The sequence below is a fragment of the Stylophora pistillata genome, chromosome 9, assembly GCF_964205215.1.
Source record: "Stylophora pistillata chromosome 9, jaStyPist1.2, whole genome shotgun sequence".
In the NCBI taxonomy this organism is placed as follows: Eukaryota; Metazoa; Cnidaria; class Anthozoa; order Scleractinia; family Pocilloporidae; genus Stylophora; species Stylophora pistillata.
The window spans coordinates 1,901,044-1,920,728 of record NC_142527.1 but is presented as its reverse complement, the minus strand read 5'-3'; the positions used below and the strand labels follow the sequence as shown (position 1 = coordinate 1,920,728).

Here is a 19,685-nt window from a genome sequence, read left to right as displayed (position 1 = left end):
TCTACAATCGGGAGTATATTGTCTTTCACTGTATTCTTTCACAATATCGTCACGTTTTCTTCAGCGAGCTACACGTGTAGTTGCTCATATAAAAACCGCGCCCCTTGTTGTAGTTATTGCGAAATCTGCCACGCTCTGTGATTTCATCCTGTATATCTAATGTCAAGGAGTAGAATTACTTGATTTGAATCAAATATTAAATTTCCTAAGCCAATATTTGGTCGCACACTTTCTTCCCTTCAAATCTGACTTGCTATGTCCTTCTTGTCTCTCTTTTTTTCACTGTATTATTGTTGTCTTATATTGCCATTCTGTGGCGTAGATAACAACAGACGAACTCAAATGTGTTCTTGTTAAAAGCAAGGCTTCCCCCATCGTTTATGAGTTCGTCGGGCCACACTTTGCAGCGTCAGGACATTGAGCCAAATTCAGGCTTCGGGGACTGGACGCAGATGAGAGTGAGATATATAAATTACTTCTTGAAATAGCAAAGGAACATACAGAGAAAGTAACAATTACAATGAAAGGCGAAGCTGGGATTTTTTTCTTTGAGTCTTTCATCCTGGATTTCCGGGAAAGAATTTGCAGTTTGAAAGGCGATGACAACGCTTTTACTTTACACCCCCTTTTTAGGCATTTCAGAAACAACGAATAAACGAACGTATCTTTCACGGTATGAGTTTAAGAGTGCCTTTACAGCGAAAAAAAATTCTCCTTGCATTTGCAACATGGAAGATGTCAATGTGAAAAGTGATGCAGAAGGTAAAACCCCTAATATCTCCATGCCTGGGCAAGTCCCGTAAACAACATCCTCTCAATTCTGAATGGTTGTGTTAAGTCACGCGCCAAGTATTTGATATGCGATTAGTATAAAGCATCTGTATCATTGTTTTTTTTTGGTAGAAAATCTACTCTGAACTTTAAAACAGTGTTTGTCTAATTAATACACACCTTTACATTTTGCAGCGTCTTTATTTGTGTAAAGGTAGTAAGTTTCTCAAGAAACTGTGGCGCTGCGTCGGTGGGGGTAACAAGGTAATTTGGTAATATCAACTAAGTTGAAATTGTAAATTGGCCACCGTAAAGAGTTAAAAAGCTGACGTTTCGAGCGTTAGCCCTTCGTCAGAGCGAATGACGAAGGGCTAACGCTCGAAACTTTTTAACTCTTTACGGCGGCTAATTTACAATTTCAACTTAGTTGATATTACCAAATTGTTTTTATTTGTGTCTTTTTTTTATTCTATTTTATTTTATTTCTATGGCTACAACCTCAAATGGAGCCGAAGCTACTATGTGGTCCTGTCAGTTGAGTGACTGAGTGAGTGTAACAATAGAGTACGAACGACCTCTTAGCTCACAACGAAGTCTGCCGAGTTTAACCGATATATCTCGCTCTTGACTTATGCTTGTTTCGAACCATCTTCGGTCGTTTAATTATTAGTGACGATTTCTTCGGATCGCGGACCTCGGACCGCTTCGAATGTTACTCAGAATTAGCACATGATCACTCTGTTTCCGTGTGCTATAGGAGTACAGCCGAAGATAATAAACATCTTACAATCATTTCAAGATGACACGCGAAAAAACGTAGCTTTACTTTGCAGAAATGTCTTAAAATTTGTGATCAGCGACTAATGAAATCTTAAAGCAAATTTTTTTCTTTGAAGAGAGAGCATTTTACCGTTTGAATTAGCGAATTATGCCCAGTAGATCCTAGATCAGAAGTTGCACTTGTTACCCGAAGTTTATTAATGATTGAGTTTCAAATTGGTCACTATATTCTCGAATCATCAAGAGTACCCATAAATATCAGGGATGTGGCAGCATTAGTCATATACAGTCTGAACTGCCTATTTTTTTCATATGCTTACCCGACCAACAGGTAAGGGTTTCCACATGGGCTCAAAAATCTTTGTTTCCTTGTTGATTCTCTTTTACCAATCAGAAGTTTGAAAACTTTGACAAAGTAACAAGAAACTTCAACAACAACAACAACAACAAATCGCAAATATTAATTTTCTTATTTCATTATGATTATATCAAAAAGCACCACAGCACCACAGTTTCTTTAGAAACTAACCCCCTTTTTTCTTTGATCATGTTTGCTGTAGGTGGCCTTGGTCGATATATCGTTCGACATGTCGACCGATATATCGCCTCAAAAGCTGGATTGTCATTGTTACTTTTCCTTTTCCACTTTCAAAATATTTTAGTTGTACTTCGGCCACTGTTGAAAATGTAAACATATACACGTGGGCTGACGGTTTACTTTCACGTTCTGACCACGTCGTTTTTCTCACTTACACGTCCCGTGAGAAGGCACATGACGCTGTGGGCGCGTGCTTGTTCGGGGGCTTAAAGTCTCTTGCAGAACCGCAGCGATTACACATGGGGGAACCCAAGGGATCAAAATTGGTGTCAAATTGATTTTCACTTCAGTAATTTTTCATCAGCCCTTCAAAGTGAACAATTGACGCTTTCCACACCCATATTATTTCCCCCATAAAAGGATCGGAAGATGACAATTGATACTAAAATAACTGCCAAGCCCACCCGCAACAGCCAATCACGATTCATTGACGTAAAGAGCTATTTTTAACACCACGTGGGCTAAATTGGCCAATTAGAGGCTAGTGTATACGAAGCAAGATGGAAGGTTTACGTTTAAGGTGAACTTTTCTGAAAGGAAGTCCGAGCTTGTTGCTAGAAGGGTTCATTATTAGCTCGTCCTCTAGGCCTAAAATCCTAGCTTCATTTCAATATAGATTATCAAGGCTTTCAAATGAGTGAATCAGGAGTGGATCTCGACTTTGATCTTCTAAGTCCCGACGACTTCGGTTCGCACGAAGAAGTGTTCGATTTTTACAAGTTGAAGTCTAAGATTCCGGATCCTCCAAGGTAAGCCTGCTTATGTTATACTATTAAACATTTTCATAGGAGATTCAACCAAACCAATTTACTATACACACTGTGCAAAATGTAAAGGTCGGAGTTTCCTTGCTTCCTGCTCCAAAATTGAAAATGTTTTTTTAGCTGAAAGCGTATATTGCCTGCGCAATCCATCGAAACCAGCCAGCACAGGTGATGAAATCAGCTGTAATGTACTGTTATTTCACACGCAGAGAACTCACTGCGTCAAATACGTAGAATTTTATGAAAGGTCGTTCGAAATTCGGTAAGAATTTTTCACCAACCCAGCTCGTCTCAGTATGCTTTCTGAAATGTGTGGTCGGGGGTCTTGTGTTTTATCGTGTCGTGAACTTGCGTCTTTCATCCTATTGGTTTTAAATCCAGCTCGTCCTGACATGAATTTATATTTTGACATAACACGTGAAAAACATGAATACTTCTCAAGAAAACACGCATTCCTACTGTTCTGATCACGATCACTTTGTGTTAATTTTCCGAGTTTTCATCCGTAATGGTCTGAAAATTGCATACGTGGGGAGGAAACTCGACGTTTCTCGTTGTTTAACGGAGCTTTGTTTATTTGCATAAGTGTAGTTTTCTTCTTTATTGAAACGGAAAGTTGTACAGTTATTTTATCGTACAAAGTTTGAATTGAATACTATACTCTCGGTCTTGTACAAACGCAAGTCAGATAATTTGCTAGTCTTGACCTTATTTGCGGTTGTGAATTTTCTTTCTTGTTCACGAAAATGAAAAGAGAAGCGCTCTTTTGTTTTCAGTTTCGGTTTTTAATGGTGTTTTTTTTCATCGCGTAGCAACATTGTGGTTTGAGCTGTTTGTTCTCTGTTTTGCTTTCCCCGATCGTGTTACATCTTGATCGCCTCTTTTGCTTACTAGGTAATATAAAACAAGCATATATTGGGAAAATAACTTATGCCAACTATCAGAATAGTTGTTCTTTAAGCACGTGTGATTGTTTTGGAGCTTTTCTTGGATAGTTTTTAGTCTTTCAACAATGGGATTAAGGATTGATTTGTTTTCATGCTATACTACAAACATATTATTTTCATGTGACTTTCACATTACTCTTCAAGATACCTGAGACCAATTTTCTGGCTGCAAGCTGAAATTTCTTGCGTATCAATTTCCTATTAAAGTTTTGCTATTGGAATTCTAAATTTTTTGGACAATTTTGCTCCCTTTTTGGCCTCTGTAAGAGAGATTTCGGATTCTGGAAATTTTTTGTGCAAAGTTTTTATTTTCTTATCACTGTGGGTATAGTATCAGTTTTAGCTGAGCTTTATTGGAACAAATTGAATTACCATGAATGATTGATATTCTCAAGGCTACTGTTTCTCTCCACTCATTCCCGATAATAAAGTAAACAATGATGTTTGATTCATCATCTACGGGTTTATGTCGAATTAATTTGATGGCCTGCTCTCAGTTGGCTTGTTAGCTCAATTGGTAAGAGCGCTGCACTAGTATCGCAGAGGTCAGTGGTTCGAATCCCGTACAGGCCTGAAATTTTTTTCAGGTCTGATTTTCACTATTGCTCAAATAGTGCTTTACAATAAAGTAAAGTGGAAATTTCAGTTGCCACTACTGAACTAAAGCCTTTTGGATAAAAAGTGTGCACTGTGGATTACTGAGAGTTTTTTTTTTTTTTGGGGAGGGGGGGGGGGAGGGAGAGAGAGAGAGAGAGCAGGTAGGTTTCTTTGTGAATTATTCTATAATCAGGAGATGCACAGAGAGTAGACTAAAAATAGAAGAGAATAATACAGCACTGTACCCACAGCATAAATTTCCATGAAACCTTGATACTAGATCACTGGAACATGTTTAAGTCAAATAGTTGTGAGTAAACGGTGTAGTAAGGAGGGGGAGGTTGTGAGCCTTTTGGTTCCCTTTTAGTTTTCAATCCACACATGACAGTGGTATAAGTACAACTCTCCCTCCTCATCATGTCATGTTATAGGGTTAAGTCATGAGCGTGTCAGTTATTGACTGTCAAATAATCAGGTTTTACATCATAGTAAGGAATAGGTGTGTTTTTGAGACCGACTGGCATGGCTGCCATTGCATGTCTTGCAATGCCTTTCCCTCATAAGGAGTACCTGGCTATTTCAGGTTGTCATCCAAGTTAGGTTTCCATGACAATTTGCTAATACCCATGGACTCCTCTTGGTGAGGTCCTTTAAAAATGAGCTGTCTTGCTGAAGAACACCACATATTGGCTGCACCATAGCTTGAAGCTGGACTGTTGAATCCAGTGTCTTAAACCTGGTCTGTTGAATCCAAAGTCCATAGCACTGACTGTTCCACTGTCTTTTTGGTCCAAATCAAGTGAATAATTTATTTATTAAAGTCCAGTGCGGGGTATAATTTGGCTAAAATTTCCTCTGTGATATGTCTTGTAGTAACACCTGATTAATGTGTGAGAGGAAGCACATGATTCATATGTGACATTCTGAGAAATTAAACCTTTGGTGTGTTCTGAGAAACCTTAAGTGTTATTTGACCAGTGTACTTATCACTACAACTTTGTCAACCGGTTCTAAAAGATTTTTCTCAATGGTTAAATCAATGAGCAATCGGCCAGAGTTAAAAAAACAGAATTCCTACCAGGCTGATGCTGGAGTAATCAGAGAGCCTGTTACTTTCAGGGGTAGAAGGATACAAAAAATGCGGTCAGTTCTCTCTGTGAATTCTACTTGTAGATCTGCTAGAATTTTCCCAATGTACCTCCGAGCTATGGATATGCGAAGACGAGATGATAGGTATCTGAAGTGCTGTTTATTTCTTCTGTTTTTGGTGTCATTGTAATAAGCAGAGCAATTTAGTTGTGTTGTTAGCACTTCATGGAAATGCTTAGCTTAAAATGCTTTCATGAGTCTTTTCTCTCCAAGTATGTCTCTACTCTTTAGGATCAGGCAGTTTCCAAAGGGAGCAGTTGTTAAGTAATAGCACAATAGTTTACTCAAGGGTTTATTTTTTTATTAGGCAATCAAGTTGTACTCATAAATGTGTACACATTTGTTAGGTGATCCCCCCTACATTGTACATGTTTCTATTTGTCATTGTAGTAGATGTCGATTGGCATTTAAAATTGCACAAAATAGAAGAATTTTTGCCAAAATTCTTAAAGCTTGGATTTATAGGACACTGGAACAAGTATTGTTTGTAGTTGACATTAATTTCTTAAGGTCTTTGTGAAAACAAACCTTTTCATGTTCTTGAGGAATTTATTTCAAGTGAAGCATGTGACTTCTTTATGCCTTGATCTGCCCTTTTCCTCCATGCAATTAACCCAAATACGTAATAGTAAAAAATGCAGTTGACCATGTAAGTAATTGTGAGAAATTTTATGTTCTAAGCAGCTAACTCATGTAAAAGTGATATCTTTTTGGTGTTGAATACTTTCTGCAAAGCAATTTGTATGTATGATCTGCAAAAAAACAAAGTATGCATTGTTGTTAGCCTTCGTACAGTGTTCATATATTTGCACGTGTGAAGTATGTTGTGTGGGTGTTTACCAAACTTAGTTTTGCTAATCCTACTGTAGAGTCCAGTGCTTTGTGAAGCCAGATTTCCTCAGGGTCTGGTTAAGATCATCATGGTATATGGTACAACAAAGATAGAAAGTCACATTTTTTTTTTATTTATTTGAAAATCAATAGGTTAAAACATGTCAAAATATTTTTTTCATCTTTATTTTCACTTTCTTTTGTTCTTGTTATATCAAGTTCTTTAGCATTTGTCCTTCAACAAAGAAGATACAGTGTAGCAGTCTGACAAACTTAAAGGCTTCTAGCTGAAATAGTTAAAATACTTTACCATTTGCAATCCGTTTTTGTGCCCTAAACCTTCAGTAAAACTAGTTTCATTTGTGTTTTCTATTTTTTGTTAACCTTGAACACTCTTAAACCACTATCCTTCTTCCCCAGACTTTTCTTTATACATTTCCTTTTGTAATCAGTGAAAAGGAGAGTTCATTTAACAGTTTCAGTTTCCTACTGCAGCAGTCATTTCCTTTAATCTCATGGTTGTAAAGAATGATAGAGCAGTGTAACCGTATGGAGAAATTAGTAGCAGAGGTAGAAGGGTTAGAAAAGCAGATTCCCCAACAATTTTTCTTTGAACAAATATGTTATGTCTTAGTGTACAAGAAATTTGCAATTCCCAAGCCCATGATCTTCATTTCTTAATTTTATGTGCAAACAAAGGCTAGTTTGCTGCCTCGCGTGAAATTACATGTTGCGTAATATAAAATGTTAGGCTCTCCTAGACTATCATTTTCACATCATTCACCAAAGTGAAGAGAAGTAAAATACCTTTCAGAGGGAGCCAATTTTTTTTCACCTTGCTGGTCACTGGAAATGTTTTCTGCTTTGAAACTCATCATGCTTTTATACTGTTCTCCCACGAGCTTTTTTTGACATGCCCATGAAAGGAGAACAAATAAATTGAAGCAAGGGGATTCCTTTTACATGGCACTCCCTTCAGAGAAATTAAAATACATACTGCGAAGTGTCACATACCTTTGGGTGACACAAAGGATCAATTTCCTGTGAAAAATCCTTATAACAATGGGTGGGATGCTGTTGTCTCGTTTATCAGCTAAGAGAAAGGATGTGGAGGCCTTATATGGCAGTAACTTTCTTGCGTTACTAACAGGAAACAAGGATTATTTTACCACTCAGGTCAAATATATTTGTTATAATTTGACACCTTTACCCTACATAGGAACTGTTTAGACAATTGTTATGTGAGTCTGTGGCTATATTACCATCTATTTTTAGATCATTGTTTCAAAAGGATTTAAAGTGTGCTCTGTGCAGTTGTCCCACAGTTTAACTAGACACTTGTCACAAGAAGTAACTTATTCAACATTCATAGCATCTTCGTATTTATTTAAAATATTTATACTCAAGGAGTAATATGCTAGGCATGACTACAGATTGTGTCACAAGCTATTTTATGGGGAGTTATCCACAAATAGAGGAACCACTGAAATGGATTTTAACCAACAATTATTCCAATTTTCAACAACATAGTGACGTCTCATCAGCCCTTGGGTTGCTGTTAGATCGCAAGGATCCAATCAAGAACATGTCAACCCCTATTACACGGACAAATTTCAAACAACAGCTGCAGCGTCAGCAGCTGGAGCAACAAGATCAGTTGTTTCAGAAGCAAGGGCCTTCTGATCTTAAAGCCCACTCACAAAGCATAGCAGTTCCCAGGACAGCATCTCCAACAGCACTGCCTCCTGATGTTCCAACCAGTGTGCTTCAGGTAGGGAGCAATCTTGAAAATTTTCAGCCACCTTCTAGCTTTTTGAACTTTTATTCAGTAGCATCGATACTAAACAGAACTCTAAGGTAAAAAAACAATGCTCATTTTAATGATGCATTGCCTGTAATTCTTGTTTGCAGTGAGCTCTGTTTTATGCAACTGGATTAAAGTTCCTTCACCGAAATAAATAGAAAAATAAGTTCTTTAAGTTAAGATAATCTTGCATCATCAACAAGAACACTTGCTTTTATTAGTGGACTTTGCACAGTTTTTTCCCTGGGTAACTCTTAGCTTAATTAATTTTGAATATTTTTTTTGTGGTTTTAACCCTAAAGGAAGCTATTTTCATGGAACAGGATGTAGTTTAAGACCTCATTCTTGTGTATGTAGTGTGTCTCTTTCCGTTTTCCTTTTCAATTTTTTTTTATCTCATGCTTTGGGCGAACATGCAAGAAGTACAGAGTTCATATTTTTTTACATGTACACTTGTTGAATAACGTTGCTGCCCTTAGGAATTGCAAATTATTTGTTGTTCTTTGTGTAATTGTCCATAAATGAATTCATTTGTGAAAATCAGAAACCCTAAATTGCAAAGCTTTGGTTTGAGATGTGTACATGCTTTTGTGAGTTGTTGATTTTTGCGGAAATATGAGAGGGTAATCAAGGTGAAATAAAACAGGAGAGATATGATTTGCCTGGGCACAGTAGAATTCACAGAGGTAATTATACCTAAGGGATTAAAGTGTAAAGTCCATTTGTAATATTTATTTGCTGTCATGTGGATTCAGAAATTCCTTTGTGTAGTTTTATGTCTGAATGTGTATGGATTGTAAATTTGTTCATTCAAATAAAGTGAAGAGTCCAAAGATTAGGCCTGGATTTACATGTGTATCAGATGAACCTGATATTTACTGAAGCTTGACCTTTAGTGACCCTGAGTGTCTTCACATTTCCTTTTAGGGAGGTGGATTTCACAGGGATGTTTCAAACAGCTTTTTTCTTAAACTAGGTTGTTAAGAACTCTGGTGTTCCTGAAATTCATGTTAAATTTGTTTTCAAGGGGAGATTACTTGTGACTTTCTACAAAGAGCTTTGGGGTGTTTCAAAAATACCTTTGCATCAATATGCTTATTTTTAGTATTCTGTTACAATTGTCAAGAGCAACGATAACATTGAGAAGATTCTCAGAAATTATGAATAAAACGTGTTAAATAACCCTGGTGTCTTCATTGTAGGTCAAAACACAGCTGGAAAATCCGACTCGCTATTTCATCGCACAAAAACAGAAGAGACAAGTGAAAGAATATCTGAAGAATCAGGGCTCACCGTCTTCCGCTGGAGACTTGACGATTGTTAGCAGTGCAAGCCAGCCCACCCTCAATGCTATTAATCAACAAGCTGTGGCCGCCTTATCTGCAAGTCGACTCATGGGACAACCAGAGAGCCCAATGGCAGTTATGAGTCCGGATGGAAACCATCCAAGTGAAGTGAGTGACTATAGGGTTATTTTATAGTTGTAAGTTTCTGATAGAGATAACCTGATTTTTGTATCATATTTTTTCACTTCCTGTGAGTGAAGGGTTGCACAACTGAAAATTGACCCTTCAATTTTGAGGTCCTTTTGATTTTAAAGTGAAAGGAAGGTTTTTTAAATACCTTGGAGAAAATAACATACGAATAGTATGAGCTTTGCAGTGTTGTCCAATTTTTGAGACTATAACTGTCTTGCTAACTAAGTTATTTACCTTTGTTTTCCCTAAAGGTTGATAATTTGCTGGAAGACATAATAAGGTGTGTATAAATACAGTCTATCATCTTATTATCAGAGAAAATATTCACTTCATCTGCATAAATCTATTAGACCTATATAAAACTTGTGTATCATTGTAAGTTTACAACAGGGTATCAAAGAAATCAATCCTTTTTACCATTTTATTGCAGTCTGGAATCAAATCCTGTCGAAGATGGTCTTACATGGGACCCAAGTCTCACCTTAGGCTCGGTTAGTAGAATAAACAATTCCTTGAACTCATAGTACATTTGTCTATGATCAGTTTGATTTTGCTGTCAATTTTTTATCTAAAATGAAACTTTGACATAAAGTTTGCTTCTCTATTCTGTACAGGTTCCACAGGTTGCCTCAGGCAATGTTTTTGATTTGTACAGTGGTCTGGGAATGAATGCCATGGTAAGTTATTACAAAAAAAATGAGTTCAACTTTGTTTGATTGTTATTTTGGAAATTTGGTTGCTCATACATAAGAAGCGACTATTTGATGGGTTCAGAAAAGTCCACTTAATAGTTGTGTGTTTACATGAGGTTGCAAACCTCTTTGTTTTTTTTTTTGTAGATCCAGGCCCCAGCTGCATCATCATGTCCTGCAATGATCAAGCAAGAGCCACAAGGTGAGACTTGGCCTGGTGACAAGTGGAGACTTAAATGTAGTATATATACATTAATAGCCACAGATGTTCAGTTTTCTCGGTGCTTTCTTAGCATTTTCTCCCCAAACTCCCATGAGTGATCAAGACAGAGCTTCTCCTTACAATATCCATACAGTACCAAGCAGACAAATGATGAGAATAAAGAGAAACATTGAAATTGAAGGACAAATTTAAAAATTTTTCCAATTTTTTTTTCCAGATTCAGTTCTTGACCCAAATTTTGCTAAAGACAGGCAGAAGAAGGACAACCACAACATGAGTGAGTATTTTTTAGTTTTTATTTATTTATTTTTTTGCTATTTTGGAGAATTATATCATAACTTTTTACTATGTTGTACTTGAATTTCTTGAACAGTATGCCCATGTCTGAAACTGTTATCATTTCATGTGTTTTCTACAGTCGAGAGAAGAAGAAGATTTAATATCAATGATAGAATAAAAGAACTAGGAACTCTTCTTCCAAAGCAAGACTCGTAAGTAGAGTTCAATTTTTGACCTTTGCATGTAGTGGTTGTTGTCCTTTGAGAACAATCCAATATGATATAGGAGTTGTTCTCACTTTGATAAATTGTTCCAAATGTGCTCTGGCTAAGTTGTCATTGATGCATTAGATGGTCAGAAGAATATGTTTCATGTTTACCTTTTCAACAAAATTAATTCTTAACATCTTTGTTAATGTCTCAACTCTTTGTTAAGTGCTTTCTCTTTTCCCTTTGTAAGTAGCGATTCTCGGCAAAACAAGGGAACCATTCTCAAGGCTTCTGTGGATTATATAAGGAAGTTAAAACGAGAGCAAGAGCGCATGAGACAGCTTGAGGAAGAAAAGAAGAACACTGAAGAAATCAACAGAAGACTTTTGCTCCGAGTTCAGGTATATAAACATGTTGGTTGAAATTTTCTTCTAGAGGGGTGAAGAAGCATCCCCCATGAAACTCAGATTGTAACTTTGTTTCCTTAGATGTATGAAGTGTTTGATTACCATGGAATTAAAACTGATTCTTGGAAGCAGAACAGATCAGACTGGGGTATTTATATGTTTTATTGTGTGAATTTTCAGGAGTTGGAGATGCATGCTCGGGCACATGGCATTCCCACCACACCCCTCACCTCTGACACAACTACAGCACTATTATCCTCCATTCTAACAGTAAAACCTTCAAGCGATGGAGTGAAAATTAAGCAAGAACCAGTGGACAGTGGGTGTCTATCCAATTCATGTGGCCATGAAAGCCAAGAAGCAATGGAAGACTACTCCCTGCCTTCTTCATGCAATCCAAGCCCACGCTCAAACAGTATGGATGATGACATGACTGATTGAGCTGGCAAATATTCTCTCTGCAATAAACAGACATGCTTATCTGAAATACGAAGGGTGGAAGGTCAGCACACTTGTGTTGGATTATATGACCTCTTTCTTCAGGCCCCTGTATTTGGAGCTCTCGCCTTGAAAAAGAAAGTTGTCAGGACAGTTCTTTACCTTGAAAAGATAACATCTTGCAGCCTTGCAGATGTCATAGATGAAGATGTGCAAAACTGATCCAACTGAACATTATGACAGTAGCTTTAGTATCAGTCAGCGGCAGACTAGTCCAACATGTTGACATGTATCTATGAGATATCACTCAGAAAAGAATTTAGTATTCTTGAGGACATCTCTATATTTGTAGCCACTCACTGGGCTTGGTGTGACTATACCAAAGCCTTGTCTGTAAGTTTGGCAGAGTAGTCCTGTTACATACATGTATCTCTTTAGACCATTTGTTGTGCCATCTGTTGCATGTAAAATTCTTGAGGGCTAATTTTGATGGTGAAACCTTGCTTGCAACTTGCATGGGGGTGATTAAGTTCCTTTTTTTCTCATTACCGGTGCACTGGTGACAAAAGGGAGCACATTTTTAAAGTATGTTTAAAAGAATGCAACACCTTTATGTCTAACAGGACAGTATATCCAAAGTTGTATTAATGGTCTGATATTCAGGCAACAGTTTTTGCTATACATGTCAGCCACATACAACCAAAATGTACCATCAAAATTGGCCCCTGTGAATTTTCGAGTGTTATGTTAGAAATAATTCAAATCATTTCATTAACATCACTTACTGGTTACTTGCACCTATCACTGGGCAGGACTCTTGCTCTTGTGTATTTCTGTGTTCAATAATGATCAAACTAAAACTTCTCCAACATGCATTCATACCAAAATGATATGAAAAAAAAAAGTATTGCTGTGAAACTAAGAAAAATGTGAACACTTTGATTTAATTCTTATAGGTGAATTGTGTGCTCATCAATTCTGATGAAGTCCAGGATGTGTGTTCAAACCTCAAGACCACAAAGTTATCACTGTTTTTTTTTATGCAGTTTAATTTTTCAATTCTTAAATTTATCTGGTGTTCACGGCTATCTAGTTTCACATCCAAAACAAAAACTTTTCTTAAGATGCTAAAACATGTTAGTGAATGGCAGTGTGTTTAAGGTCCATTTTAATTCATGTCGTTATATCTTGCATATATTCAGTATGTTAGCCAGAAGTTTTTTTTGTTTATTTTTATATTTAGAACAAGCCATTAGTTTTTCAAAGCTATAGATTGTTGACCCGGAAGTTCCAGTTGCAGTGAACAATTTCCAACTTTTAATTCTCACAACATTTTTGTGAACAACTTCTAAAATGATGACCAACTAAAATCAGCCTGCACTCTAGATTGACTGAAAAATTGGATGGCTTTTGTCAAACGTGTTCCTGTTTGGGTTCAGAACACTGTTTGGTCTCTCAAGTTTTATTACTTTTGCTTTTGAGCTTTAAATTATTATGAAGTTCTTTAGAGGCATGAGTGAATACCACCCTTTGTTAAGTTTGGAACAGCAGTGATTTAAATTGGAAAGTGTTTGTTTTTTTTTTAACTCAAGAGTGAAGTGTGTAGTATTTTGTTTTTGTTTTGGTTGATGTAGAGCTAAATCCTCGCAACCTAAATAGTGTAAAATGTTTGAGAAAGAGTGAGGAGATTTTCAATTTCAGCTTAGGGACTTGTGCAGGTTAACCAAACACTGTACATAGATGACGGGTGCTTTGAAGGTTTTTTGTTTCTTTTTTTGTTTTCCATGACTAAACATGCATGAAGTTGTAGAAATCAGGTTATGCTCTCTTTATTTTAATCATTTGCAAACGTTTGAAGTAATCACTTGATGCATCTGTCTACAGAGTGGAATGCAAAATAACATTCTTAAATTGCCATCTAAGCACTATTAAAGAGGAATTGAGAAAATTTGATAGTTAGTGTCTATTAGGGATGTGCTTGTGGGGCAATATACAGTTTATTTGGATAGCAATTTTATATTTAAATACCTTTTACGCAGGACACGCAGAGTTATCGAATTAATTAGAGCACTTGTGTTGGCCAAATCGGTTGGAGTCCTTTGGCTTTAGAGTGCAAGATGCGAGTTAAAAAAAATAAATCGAAATAAAGATAATTGTCAAAGGAAACAAAAGATAAAAAAAACAAAAACAAACAAACAGAAAATAAAAAATTTGTGTTCCGCGTAGTTTGAGCGGAGTGTCTTTCCATAGTAGAGTTTCAGCCGGGGGTAGCGTTGGGTGTATTCTAAGGGGGGGAAACATACATAGTAGACATGAACATGGAGGGGAGGGTAAGGGAGAGGAAAGATCTGGGTGTGGATGGAGGTCGCTTATTTCTTTCATTTTACTTATCATAGATAATCTTTATCTCCATAGGAAATCCCAATTAATTTAAGTTGATACTCTTTGCAAGTAACTTGCTTCAGAAAATAGAGCGGTTTAGGTCCAAGTTGTGTGGACTGTGTATTTTAAAGACTTGGTTTCCAGGAGTGATATCCTGAAACCTTTGATTAATTGTAGCCGTTAGTGTATGAAACACCACTGAAAATCAAATTGGTAAAAGAATGGTCACTGAAGCGTAAGAGAACTGGAAATAACCTGTCCATACTGGTGTGTGTGCACCCAGTTAAAAGTTTAAAATTTTATACTTATTGCAGTGCAGGATATAACATTTTAAAAGTTTAAAACCAGGCGGGGGCAATAATTAAAGAACTTTGCCCTTGTTCAGACCGAAAAAGCGATTCTCCATATCCCTTTTCAGACCCAATTAGTTGGCACTATGAAAGGTTTCTCTTTTATCTTAATCTATATCCTAGAAACTATAATCTTCGATTTTTTCCTTTTTACTAAACTTAGTGAGTATTATGGAACGCACCCAGTTGAAAGTTTAAAATTTAATACTTATTGCGGTGCAGGATATATTGGTAAACCATGCGATAAGTGTTTGAATTATTTCTCTTGTTGGTTCGAGGCCCGCGCAGCAAATTTTTGAGTGGGGCTTATGACGAAGCATAAGCTTCAACCAACCAGGCGGGGAGGACAAGTCTTTTTTTAAAAAAGTGGGAAGGCTGAAGCTCCCCCTTCTCGTCGGCCCCTCCTTCTATGCGATCCCTGTGGTTGGTATCGAGCTACAAGTATGTTTTCGTTGATCCAATGTCCCTTCCTACTGGCTATTAAAAACGTAATCTTGACTTTGATTGGTTAGACGAGATTCTAGCTTCCTATTGGTTGTAAAAACGAAACTTTCGATCTAATTGGTTATACGAGATTCTGGAATTTTTCTTCTCTGTTTTCTTCGTTACCGTGTCATTGGCAGAACCTAGCCAGTATGAATGCATGTTGTTGTTCACACGCAGAAAAGAAATAATATAAAGTTTATTCTGGCGAAAGGAAAACTAGCTTTAGGAAGAAAGCTTCGCCTTAATGAAATACAGCATTGAATTTCAATGCCAGAGGGGTATCTGTCTAATTTAAAACGGCAACAGTTCTCTTTGTAGACTAATCTATAGAAGCAGGAGCTAAAAAAATGTGAACATTTTCAAGTTAATGTCAATATATAAATACCTCATGATACCAGGAGCCAATTACTTGGGGCTTTCAGCTGCCCTTTGTTTATGTCACGGTGTTTTCACAGACAACTCTTTTTTTTTAATTTAGCGCGAAATGGGATTCCACACAGATGCTCTCCGAACAATCACGATTAGCGCGTATTTTCTGGGAAAAGAAAGTTTGAAAGTAAATCGTTCTGTGAAAATGCCGTGACATAGGCTCAGTATGGGAGTTGAACGCTCCAAGTGATGGTCTCCTGATGATACTTAGATCTATCTTAAAGAACCCACTCGCGTTTTCCCGCGTCTAAGACAGCTTCCTTGTTCGTCGTTAAGTTCTCATTGGCTATTTGTGATGTTTCCCATCTCTCTGATTGGCTAAACCTTTTATCCGTCTTCAATACAACTGGTTTAGGGCAAGAATAGTAGCTTCAACACCCTATCTTTCTAGCTCTGTTGACAGGAATTGTGCCTCAAATGTCTCTAGTTGACTGACACTGTGATTTGACCGCGTTCTTCACTCATAAGTGCTTTTAAGGTTGATGTCATATTTTCTGGGTATGCAGACATCTTTACTCCGATCCACATGGCTCGTAACCATAGGAGGATTTGAACTACTTTTGTCCGACGAAGGTTTGATAAACACTGCATCGGTGGAATTTATTGAAGGATCGGCGTCGAAGTAATTGAACGGCCGAAGAAAAAGCCTCGCCGTGTTCGTAGGCGAGGCAGCGTTCGGGATATCTTCGGTGCTCGGAATTTGGATACATCCAATAGAAACCCAAACAACGAGATCTTGATCGGAGATGTAGCTGTTGTCCCCTAGGAATTCTTCGAAGTTGACAATGGGTGAGGTTGGGCTGTTCTGATTATACACTGAGCTGCTCTTTAGCTCACCATCTTTGTAACGTGTAACAGCAAGTGGATATATCGACCACGGCGCCATCTTTGTCTGAGGATCTTCTTTCGGAAGAATTTGTTTCACAGCAGATGTTGGTATAACAAGATATCCCCTTTTTACGTCAAACTTATTTTTTTCATCACTGTAAACGTTATAAAAAGTTGGTTTCTCAAAGTCGATTTTCTGAATCGCTGCGTCATTCTCCAGTTTTAGCTGTTCTTTGCGGAATTCCATTAAATTATCTCTTTGCGGTGGAAGCCACTTATTTGGTGTGTCTTGGTTGACGATTGTGATTTTTTCAAAATAATTAGAGGTACCATAGACATCGAGATCAATTTTGTAATGGAAAATGTGATCGTGCAAGTTTCCCAGCAGTTTGTTCTCAATATATTGCCCATATTGCTCATCGGAGCCTGCTTGTCTATTCTCTGTTTGTACGTAGCCAGTGGGTGTCGATTTAACCTCTACAACGCCATTCTGATAGAACACAAAGTCGAAGACGATGTCATAGTTGCGCAAAGTAGCAATGGTGCGAAGTACTAATACATGATTGGTTAATCCTTCATAGAATCGGAATTTTTTTCCATTCGCTTCGAAATGGCGCCTGAGTGGAATACCGCTGTCCATTTCAAAAACGCACACCGCATTCTTGATTACTTTCGGTTTGTTGGTGTCCACGAAATGCATGGTGTCGAAAAACTTGGATGTCTCTGGACAGTCAACACCGGCCACTAGTTCCAAAGACCTTGCACCCATTGTCCATCCACCATACACAAAATTGGCGGCCCTGAAGTATGGGGAGTAGCCAGTGTTAAATGATATGGCTTCCTGTAGGCTAAGTTCGTAGATTATTCTTCTGTCTTTAAATCGAATGTTGTAGAGTTGAGGACCTGAAACTGAATCCATTCGAAAGTCGAAGGTCCAACTCATGTACTTGACATGGTGACCGCTGACACTAAATCTTCTTCCATCGGGCTCAAACATCCTCGGGGCTCGCCTGGAACTCTGAGATTGGGGGATTTCACGATTTTCGTACGACGAAAATAAAGGTGGCTTTGGCGCGGGGATGACTGATTTTTGATTGTCTAGCGGTCTATCATACTCAAATACAAGGTCTTCGATGGTGTTATATTTTTTTCCATTGTAATAAACTTTGGTTATTTTCCATTTTGAGACGTCCGCGCCAGCGAAATTTATGTAGAGTTGAAAATCAACTGGGTTCAACGATTCGCCTTCTAGATCTCGAGTAAATTGCAGCCACGTCGTTCGCTCGTCCCTAGTTTTACCAAAGGGTGTCTGTGGGTAAAATTTCAAGAGCCTGTTTGTACAGTTATTATAGCAGTATCCATCATAACTCTCATTTAAAATCTTAAAAGCCTTGCTCGTGGCTTCCATAACGATCTTCTCCAAGGCCTTGTGTTGTACTTTATCATAAGGGCGAACGTTGAATCCAAGAGGATTGCCGCGTTCTTTGTACGTCATTTCCTTGACGTTGCTGTTCGGCCAAGTTACAATGTACTCGCGGACTACTGGCGGGTTGGAATCACCTTCGAAGACAACAACAAGCGCATTTCTAGCCGGCCGCGGCCTGCCTTTCTCTAAATAATCCAGAACTGCTTGTTTCACAGGTGGATAGAGCTGGATCATGTAAATATAGTTTTCCTTCACGGAAGCGTTTTCAATGTTCTTTAGTTTCAGTGAGGAATTTTTTAACATGAAATCCCTCGCAGCGACCATTTCTTCGCGAGAAAGTTCATTAAAGATGTTTTGAGTCTTCGGTACTTCCCCAAGTTCGAGGGTTTTTTCGTCGCACAAGTTTGTTTCCAGGTTGCTTGGATATTTTTCTTTGTACTGGGCGAAATCTACCGCAATCACGATCAGAGCTATCAGTAAACCCACACATAGTAAGACTAGAACGGTGACAGCAATTTTCCATATGATGGGCACACTTACGTTTCCCTTCCCATTCATGACGATTGAGAGAACGTTAAATTAAATCATGCCGATAAAAATCGAACTTGGAAAAACACGCGAAACGCCCCAGAGACAGCGCGTCAAAAATTAACTCACTTAATGTCGCCGATATCCTAAAATCCAGTCAATCATAAATTGCTGGAACTTTCGCGGGATGATGAAGACGTACAAAATCAGCGCCTGAGTGTTTAAATATTCATGTTTTTTGTTATTGTCACCTTTTTCTCTGAACCATCTGTCAATCAGTGATTCATTCACTGCAAACTACTTTACATGTCATACACCTAGGAGAAACACTTTGGAAACGTCTCGGAGTTTTGATGGGAACAACAAAAGGTGTTTATGAAATTATGAAATGAAAAGCGAAAATCATCTCTTATAAGAACTGAAAAAGCGTTTTATTCGGTGGACTACCCATTACTAATAGTCGTTAAAAACAAACCCAGAAATAAAATGCATTCTATAATTTACATTTTCTACTTTGGCTAACTCTTTTTTGCGTGAATATTTAGTTTCTTTTGGGCAAGCTGTTTTTTTTAAGTGGACTAGCGGGAAGGTCATTACCTGAAGCACTGAGCATCGAGCTGACGATTGAATCGTCATCTTTATTTTCGGTGAATATGTTTTGGATATGATAAACACTAGTTTGAACAGTTAATCAATGTTGGTAGCTACCTGTCAAACAAGGGCAGAATATAATTAGTGTTTCATAGGGTTGCGGTATTTGCTCTATAAAAGATACACATATGGCTTACATTAGACAAAAAAAACATTCTGAGTCCGATGACATTTTCTTTTTTTTTAATCTGTGTTGTGGCAGCTTTTGGGTTAATTTAGTCAGTATGAATTTCGTTTGGTTTGGATAACTTCGATAACAACACTACTCTCCATGATTAGCGACTTCCGTCAAAGCCTCGTGTTTTTTGTTTTCAACATTTTCCGTTTTGTTTCGTTTCAGGAAATGAACACATTCTATAATTTGCATTTTCTACCTTGATTAAATTTCACTTATGCGTGAAAATTCAGTTTCTTTGGTTGAAGCTGTTATTCCAGTCGCCATTAGCGGGAAGGTTTCATTGTCTGAAGCATGGCGTATTAAGCTGAAGAACACGTCATCTTTATTTCTGGTGAAGATGTTTTGGATATGATTGTGTGATGTGGTAGCTTTGGGTTAAATGAGTATGAATTTCGCTTGGTTTGAATAACTTCAATAACAAAACTACCCCCAACGGCTTCCGTCAAAGCCTCGTGTTTTT

General features: G+C 37.7%; 2 protein-coding genes across 6 annotated transcripts; one reads left to right on the top strand and one right to left on the bottom strand.

The window, feature by feature from the left end:
- The first annotated feature begins 2,620 nt into the window (after nucleotides 1-2,620).
- On the top strand, nucleotides 2,621-13,915 carry LOC111326238 (microphthalmia-associated transcription factor). 5 transcript variants are annotated; one of them, XM_088734280.1, is made up of 11 exons: nucleotides 2,621-2,898; nucleotides 7,968-8,208; nucleotides 9,444-9,695; nucleotides 9,971-9,999; nucleotides 10,150-10,210; nucleotides 10,334-10,396; nucleotides 10,559-10,613; nucleotides 10,852-10,911; nucleotides 11,053-11,125; nucleotides 11,376-11,523; nucleotides 11,710-13,915. In XM_088734280.1, the coding sequence occupies exons 1-11, from the start codon at nucleotides 2,783-2,785 to the stop codon at nucleotides 11,968-11,970; spliced, it is 1,359 nt and encodes a 452-aa protein (XP_088590406.1). In that variant the 5' UTR covers nucleotides 2,621-2,782; the 3' UTR covers nucleotides 11,971-13,915. The 5 variants fall into 5 exon arrangements, with proteins under 5 accessions (XP_088590406.1, XP_022785921.1, XP_088590405.1 ...); XM_022930186.2 differs by having other exon boundaries at nucleotides 2,622-2,898; nucleotides 11,373-11,523; XM_088734279.1 differs by lacking the exon at nucleotides 2,621-2,898 and adding an exon at nucleotides 5,421-5,690.
- An 18-nt stretch (nucleotides 13,916-13,933) lies between these two features.
- LOC111326229 (diamine oxidase [copper-containing]-like) lies at nucleotides 13,934-18,634 on the bottom strand. Its single transcript, XM_088734278.1, has one exon. The coding sequence runs from the start codon at nucleotides 18,424-18,426 to the stop codon at nucleotides 16,072-16,074; it is 2,355 nt and encodes a 784-aa protein (XP_088590404.1). The 5' UTR covers nucleotides 18,427-18,634; the 3' UTR covers nucleotides 13,934-16,071.
- Nucleotides 18,635-19,685: the final 1,051 nt, after the last annotated feature.

Coding starts and splice junctions, on each gene's coding strand:
- LOC111326238 (XM_022930204.2), top strand. CDS start 5,485: ATGGTTAAATCAATGAGCAATCGGCCAGAGTTAAAAAAACAGAATTCC. Junction 10,397..10,558: donor GTCTGGGAATGAATGCCATG/GTAAGTTATTAC, acceptor TTTTTTTTGTAG/ATCCAGGCCCCAGCTGCATC. Junction 11,126..11,372: donor CTTCTTCCAAAGCAAGACTC/GTAAGTAGAGTT, acceptor TCCCTTTGTAAG/TAGCGATTCTCGGCAAAACA.
- LOC111326229 (XM_088734278.1), bottom strand. CDS start 18,426: ATGAATGGGAAGGGAAACGTAAGTGTGCCCATCATATGGAAAATTGCT.